Source organism: Mus pahari, chromosome 12 (assembly GCF_900095145.1).
Source record: "Mus pahari chromosome 12, PAHARI_EIJ_v1.1, whole genome shotgun sequence".
Classification (NCBI taxonomy): Eukaryota; Metazoa; Chordata; class Mammalia; order Rodentia; family Muridae; genus Mus; species Mus pahari.
This window is the reverse complement of record NC_034601.1, coordinates 12,846,104-12,854,013: the sequence shown is the minus strand read 5'-3', so window position 1 is coordinate 12,854,013 and position 7,910 is coordinate 12,846,104. Positions and strand designations below refer to the sequence as shown.

Genomic DNA, 7,910 nt, shown 5'->3' with positions numbered 1-7,910 from the left:
TGAGTCACCAGCTGGTCAATTCTTTCTCTAGAACTTAAGATGTTACAAAAGAACGCAGACTTCCAGAAACGCATTGTACACGAAGGGGATTCAGATGGCACCTTACCAAGTAGATAGCCTAGAGAGACCTTCAAGTGTTGAGACTGGGCTGGCCTGTGAGGTTAAGTTCAAGAAGTATTGTCACCAAGAAGCTAGATCTTCTTTACACTCAGCTTTCATAAAATAGTATTCAAACAGGAGCGGACCACTTCACTTTACCAGCCGTTGTCTTTGATCATGTGGGCAAGTTCAATAATAAATTTTCCTTCCTTGTATTTCTGACTGCTCTCAAAGGCGTGTTCCTTGAGGGAAAAGTAGAGAGGTTTCAGGATACATGTTTACTTTCCTGCTTTACTACAGTCTTGGTAACAGTAGCATTATCTCTACTCCTTATCTCTCAGCTGTGCACTGACCCAGGGGGATCCACGGGGCAGTGCAGGGGGGTGACGAGTGGTTCATTACACTCAGGAGCAAGGTTAACTCAATTGTGTTTTTTTTTTTTGTTTTTTTTTTTAAGATTCATTTATTATATGTAAGTATACTGTAGCTGTCTTCAGACACTCCTGAAGAGGGCATCAGATCTTGTTACGGATGATTATGAGCCACCATGTGGTTGCTGGGATTTGAACTCCGGACCTTCGGAAGAGCAATCGGGTGCTCTTACCCACTGAGCCATCTCACCAGTCCTCAATTGTGTTTCTGTGTGTGCTGTTTGGTGTGCCTGGGGCCCTGGGGCCCCTCCTCAGCACCACACACACTGTTCACTAGGTGATGGTGGATGTGGATGTTTCAGAGTAATGGAGGTGGTGGCACACAGGTGAAGCTGTGTGTGTGCGCACACGTGCACATGCAGGCCAGAGTTTGAGGTGGTGTTCTGACAGCCCTACACTTTTAATGTTTTATTAATTATTATTATGGAGGGGGCAGACGTTGCACATGTGTGGAGGTCAGAGCACAGCCTTTTGGAATCTGCTTTCTTTGTGGGTCTGCAGATGGGATGCAGGTCATCACACACCTGCAGCGAGTGCTTCCCCTGCTGAGCCATCCTGCTGGCTATTTTAGTTCACTATATTTTTATGTGTATGGGCGTATCCTTGTATGTCTCTTTTGCATATGTCTGTGCATCATGCAGGTGCAGTTCTCATGAAGGCCAAAAGACACTGTGAGCTGTCTACCTGATGTGGGTGCTGGGAATTGAACCTGGCATCTCTGAGCCATCTTTCTATTCCCCTCTCCACTTCATTTTGAGACACAATTTTCATTGAGCCTAGGGTTTGCTGACTCAGCTAGTGTCTACTGCTTCCTCGCCGCTAGAGTTATGAATGCATGCTGCCACACTTGGCTCTTTACATGTGTGACAGTGGACTCACCCTCTTGCTTGCATAGCAAGCACTTTACTGAGTCATCTTCCCAGCCCACAGCAGACCAGTTATGGGAGTTTGACCATGGAGGCTCCCTCAGCATGCTAGAGCATGAAGCCTGTGGCGATGTATCCCAGACAGACAGGGATGAGGCCTGGCTGTTAGATACAGGCAATTCCCAGCAGGGACAGGGCGGCAATGGTGAGTAGCGTGCTACAGTGATGACAGGGAGGACAGAAGAGGGACAACACGGCCAATCAGGTGAAGGGCTGGGCTTCCCAGAGCCAAATGCTTTGTGGGGTTGTCTGGTCCTTTGCAGTTCATGAGGAGTTTGGAAGATCAGATGGTCACAATTCAAGGAAAGAGGAGCATGCTACCCTGACCCATGAGAATCCAGAGTTCAAAGTGGGGCTGGGAATATGGCTCAGGAGGTAAAGTGTTGTCCATACAAGCACGAGGACTACAGTTGGGTTTCCTGGAGTCCACGTCTGGGAAGCAGACAGGAGATCCCTGAATCAAGATGGCTAACTTAAAAACTACCAGAATCAGTGAGCCCTGGATTTTGGAAGAGACTGCCTTAGCAAATTAAGCAGATATTCAGGAAACACCTGACACCAGCCAGCTTCCAGGTATGCACATCACAAACACATGGAAAAAGAAAAAGAAAAAGGCACAAAACAGGCCTCTGGCTGTCAGTCAGGATGCACTATCATGAGGGAGCCAGGTGGCTTCTATTAAGAGATCAGCTGAGGCAGAGGCAGAAATAGAAGAGCTTCCCAAAGCACAAGTCCTCAGAACCACAGTGGCTGGAGTGGCTCTCAGGAGATAAAAGTGGGTGGCACTGTCTAGTCTTTGCAGTAGAGGGGTCCTCAAACTCCAGGACTGGAAATAAGGCAAAGCCAGCAGTGGCAAACTTGTCATCTTTGAGCGTCAATCCATTTATGTATAGAGAGAAGCTGGAGACAGGCCAAGGTCTGAACACAGAGCTCTGGGAGAGCCCGGGACTGCACGGACCCTTGTGCCTGAAGAGTGCCATGGGGGACGAGGTGTGCTCTGTCCTGTTCCAAGGAAACAACAGGATCTTGTACCCCAGAAACCTCTGATCCATAGGCCTCCACCTCCTGAATGCCTGCCCCACTTTTTTTTTTAAATTGTGTGTTTACACATTTGTGTTCTGTCGTGCTTTCAATGGAAAACTGGCAATAACTGGTTCTCTCTCCCTACCATGAATCCAGCTCGGTGGCAGGTGCTTTTACCCACTGAACATTGTACCTTGCTCCACACTACCGGTTGGTTTTATTCAGTTCTGGGGACAGAACTCAGGACTATATGTGTTCTAGAAAGCTTTTCCCTCTGAGCACCCGCAGAATTTGAAGGACACCATCCCTCCCAAGCCCAGGCACTCACGTATTTCCACCCGAGTGTGGTCTTGCAGTTCTCACAGTAGATGTCGGCCACTGCATGCAGCCCAGTTAGAAGGACTCTCTCCTCGGCGGGGCCGCAGCCCACATTCACCCTGTCAAAACACAGAGTGGCTGTGCTGGAGGTCTCCCTGCCCAGTGTCCCTTCCCCTCCCCCACATCATTAAGTACACCAGGACAGACTCATCCAGGCCATCACAGGCCTGTTGGCTCTTCCACCCCGACTTTAGCAAGAAGGAAATAGTTTTTTCTTTCTAGTGCTTGGAATCAAACCTAGAGTCTCAACATGCTGAGCAAGCACTCTGCTACAGAGCCAGCCCACCAAGGAATCCTGAAATGTCAGGATTGGAGGCTAAACTCTCAGACACAACGACTGCCTCAGAGACACGGATGCAGGAGGCTAGGTTCTTCCCAGCTGATCATGATGCTGACTGGTATGGCTCAGACACACATTTCAGCCTTTGTTGACTGAGCAGACAGAGGGACAGAGACACTAGCGACAGACAGCACGTACTCACACAGAGTTGAAGAGGTAGGCTCGCCCCTGGCTTCCCTGAAAGGACTGCAAAGAAAGGGAGGAGGAAGTGTTAGCAGGGGATCGGGCGAGACACTTGGCAGCTGGGCTTTCTAAGTTGCTGGTGGAGCAGGTGCGGTCACTTTGCTCCGGCCATCTGTCACCCCACAAGTACAAATGCTGATGCCGTGTGGACAGGTTATAAAAGCACCATTCCAAGTCACAATTCTGTATGTAAACTTCATCATTGCTGTCATGCACAAGTTCACAGCGAACCAGAGCTGGCCCCAGGCACACCTTCAGCCCAGTTAGTCAAAGAGGCTGAAGTAGGGAAAATGCTTGAACTTGGAGAACAGTTAAGAGAGAACAACCTGGTGAATGGGCTTTAAACGGTAGGCTCTGTAGGCTGAAGTGGCTCCTCAGATTCTTCTCATCTCTCAGAAGAGGGTATTGGATCCCACAGAACTGGAATTAAAGGAGGGTGTGAGCCATCATGTTGATGCTGGAGCCCAACTCAAGCCCTCTGCAGAGTAAGTACGGAGCACTCGGGACTGCTGAGCTCTCTTGCCCCCTTATGACACCTTCTAGCCTAATTCTGATGGCTCACTATCTTCAAGAATTAGACAAGGTGAAGTTTCTTCACTTTTTAAAAATATTTATTTTATATATGTGAGTTACATTGTCACTCTCTTCAGACACACCGTAAGAGGGTATCTGACGGTTGTGAGCCACCCCATGTGGTTGCTGAGAATTGAACTCTTAACCACTAAGCCATCTCTCCAGCCCCCATTTCTTCACTTTTTTACTGACATTAAAACAAAACAAAAACCCTAGCCTGAGCTGAACATCCACGTCTATAATTCCAGTATCTCGGAGCTCCAGTGGGGGCCACCTTAAGTTCATACTATGAGTCCCAGGCAAATCAGGGTTACATAGCTAGTCCCTGTCTTAGAAGAATTGAGAACAGTCACAACGTGTGCCTAGTGTGGTGGCCTGTACCTGTAGCTCAGCTACTTGGAGGCTGAGCCTGAGAATACTGAGGCCCAGCACAACGCAAATCATCTACACGTGGGGGAGGGGCTGGAGAGCCGGCAGCTGTCGGGCACTGGTCGCTCTTACAGAGGAACTGAGTCGGGTTCCCAGCACCCACTTTGGGCCACTCACAAGCCTGTAACTCTAGCTCTATGGATCCAGCCTCTGGCCTCTGAGGGCACCTACATCCAGGTGCACAATATTCCCACACAGACACATTTTTAAAATCTTGGAAGATGTTAAAAGCCAGGCACAGGGCCAGAGAGATGGCTTAACAATTAAGAGAACTTGTTGATCTTATCGAGGACCCATGTTCAGTTCCCAGCACCTACTTGGTGGTTCATAACTATCTGGTTGGGGGTGGTGTCTGACACCCTCTTGTGCCTTCATGGGCACCAGGTACGTACAGACATACATCTAGATAGAACATGCAAAAATAACTTTAATGTTAAAAAGGGCCAGACACAGTGGTGCATGCCTTTAATCCCAGTCCTTAGCCGGCAGAGGCACTTGGATCTCTGTAAGTTTCAGGCCAACTAGGGCTACAATATGACCCTATCCTAAAAAACAAAACAAAACAAAACAAAACACATCTACAAGCTGGGTACAGGGGCTGGAGAGTTAGCGCAGCAGTTCAGAGTACTTGCTCTTGGCGAGAGCCCGATTTCCAGCACTACATGGCTCACTACTGTAACTTCAGTCCTACAGGGACTCAGTGCCCTTTTCTGACCTCAGCTGGCACCAGGCAAAACACTCATCACGTAACCCTTAAAGTAAAAGCTAGTCATGGGGACAGTGGATGCCTGGGGTGTGCTGGCCAGAAGGTCCAGCTGGTTCTGAGAGCTCAGGGCTCACTGAGAGGCCTAGTCTCAGGAGATAAGGCGGCTCGGGATGCCAAGCGCTCCGCAAGTGCTCTGCCACTGATAATATTGATTTTAAAGATTCATTTTCAGCTGGGTATAGTGATGAATGTCTTTAATCCCATTCAGGAGGCAGGGGCAGAGGGGCAGAGGGGCAGAGGGGCAGAGGGGCAGAGGCAGGTGGATCCTTCAATTTGAGGCCAGCCTGGTCTTCAGAGAGTGTTCAGGATGTTGATATCTACAGAGAGAAATCTAAACAAACAAACAAACAAGTTTTCAGCTTTAAAAGGATTATTCCCTAAAGTGACTTTGGAGTTTGTGTCTGATCCTCTGGAATCGCAGTGACAGACAGTTGTGAGTTGCCATGTGGTTGCTGGGATTTGAACTCTGGACCTTTGGAAGAGCAGTCGGGTGCTCTTACCCACAGAGCCATCTCACCAGCCCTCTTCCTCTGCTTGTACATTGTGCAAGCTCTTAGGTTTTCCACAGGGGCAGCTGGGAAGAGATGATGCAGGAGGCCTAGTGACTCTGCAGTGGCATGAGTCACCTGAGGTGACAGGAAATGTGAGTGAACAGATGTGCGAGACATACTGGTGCACACCTCTAATCCCAGGACTCTCCAGACAGAGGCAGGTGATCTCTGAGTTCAAGGCCAGCAATGGTGGCCTATCAAGACCATGGTTTTTTGTTTTTTAAAGGGAAGGGCTTCCTCAGACCAGAGCACTCCTTGTTAAGTGACAAATATGGACCAGAGACTCGTGAGCTCTCATGGAGGTGGCTCTAGCTTCCACTGTGCTGGAAGCAGCTACTTTTGAGGTGTGTGCACCTCAGGCTTACTGTCCTAAGCAGGAAGACAACTCAGAAGAGGAGAGCCGCCATGGCTGTTGGTGTGGTTTGGATCCTGAATGTTCTCCAAAGGCCCGCATGCTGAAGGCTGGGTCCCGGTAGTGCCGTTACTGGGAGCTGAGAGAACCTTAGGAGGCAGAGACCAGTGGAAGGAGAAGAGTTTACTAAGCAACCCTGCCAAGGCTACCAGGACGCTGAGCTCTTCCTTCTTGCTCTCTGCTCTCTGCCACACTTTCCTACATGGGGGAGGGATTCATGGCCACTCGGAAATCTCTGAAACCATAGACAAGATTTTTCTTTATTGAGCTCATTGTACCTTCTTACAGGAACACAAAGCTGAAAGCCACCCTCACCACCCATAGCTTGGGGTGAGGTTTGGTAGCTCTTGGCAGTCTATGTATTTATGTTTTAAAGATTTATTTATTTATTTTATGTGAGTACACTGTAGCTGTCTTCAGACACCCCAGAAGAGGGCATCAGATCTCATTACGGATGCTTGTGAGGCACCATGTGGTTGCTGGGATTTGAACTCACGACCTTCAAAAGAGCAGTTGGCACTCTTAACAGCTGAGCCATCTCTCCAGCCCCAGTCTATGTATTTTTAAGAATTTGTGGCCTCTCCCATCTTGCCATGGGTAGATTTCAAATCACTCATTCCTAGCACACATCTGTTCTTCATGAAATTTTTAAGAGCTGACATAAAACCCTTTTCTCAGATTTCTGTGTACCCCTCCCTCCCCACGAAGCATCCAGTGCTTGGTGTGCTGGGCGTGGTGCCTGACTCTGATGACTGGATTAGGTGACAGATCTTGGCAAACAGCAGTTGTCACTAGTTGACAAAGCCCTATAGTTCCCAACCAGTGCTGCTGGCCACTGCCTTACAACTTTTTTTTTTTTTTTTTTTGAGGCATGGTATGTATCCCTATGTATCCCAGGCTAGCCTAGAATTTACAGAGATCCTCTTGCCTCTGCCTCCCAACTGGTCGGACTAAAGGCTTGTGTATGCAAGCCTTCGTTTTATCAGGTTTGAATCCAGGTCACTTGCCTTGGAGATGAGCTCATCGTGATTGGCCAGATGGGCTCTGCAGTGGATACAGCTGTAAGTTCGATGACAGTGTGGCAGATAAGCTTGGAAAGTTTTGGACTTGGTCATTTTCACCATGTCTGCTGGGCGCTCGTCACTCGATTCTGGGCCAGCTCTGGAGGAGCTAGGGCTCTGTCGGACTCTCTGACGAAAACACTGGAAAGTACATGCGCGAGCCCCTGCCGGTCTGGAAGGCGTGTGGTGCTGTCCACATCCGAGGACAAGAGGAAGCCAGTGCAACCTGCAAGCAAATCAGACAGGCCCTGCTTTACACAGCAGCGTCAGGCACTCGGGGAGCTCTGCCTAGGGTGCCGATATTTTGAGGAGGAGCAGGCCTAAAAGTTACAGATCTAACAAATCCAATCTTTTCATTTTACTTTGCAGGGCCTTGTGCGTAGTAAGCAGGCAAGAGCTGGTCACAGAGGCTTTTTTTTTTTTTTTTTTTCCAGACAGGGTCTCACTCTGTTGCCCAGGCTGGCCTTAATCCTCCTGCTTCAGTCTCCTCTGAGATCTAAGATTTCTAAGTACATCAAAAGAACACTAGCACTGTGATGGTTTGTATATGCTTGGCCCAGGGAGTGGCACTATTAGGAGGTGTGGCCTTGTTGGAGTAGGCGTGTCACTGTGGGTGTGGGCTTTAAGACCCTCACCCTAACCACCTGGAAGCCAGTATTCTGCTAGCAGCCTTCAGATGAATTTGTAGAACTCTCAGCTCCTCCTGCACCATGCCTGCCTGGACGCTGCCATGCTCCC

At 49.0% G+C, this 7,910-nt stretch overlaps 1 protein-coding gene across 1 annotated transcript in view; it reads right to left on the bottom strand.

The window, feature by feature from the left end:
• Ypel1 (yippee like 1) overlaps positions 1-7,910 on the bottom strand; it is an 18,543-nt gene continuing 10,633 nt past the window's right edge. The window contains exons 2-5 of the mRNA XM_021209018.2: positions 7,119-7,398; positions 3,340-3,383; positions 2,808-2,916; positions 1-341 (exon numbers count right to left, since the gene is read on the bottom strand). Coding sequence (XP_021064677.1) covers positions 255-341; positions 2,808-2,916; positions 3,340-3,383; positions 7,119-7,235 — 357 coding nt within the window. The 5' untranslated portion in view covers positions 7,236-7,398 and the 3' untranslated portion in view covers positions 1-254. The remainder of the gene's footprint in view (positions 342-2,807; positions 2,917-3,339; positions 3,384-7,118; positions 7,399-7,910) is intronic.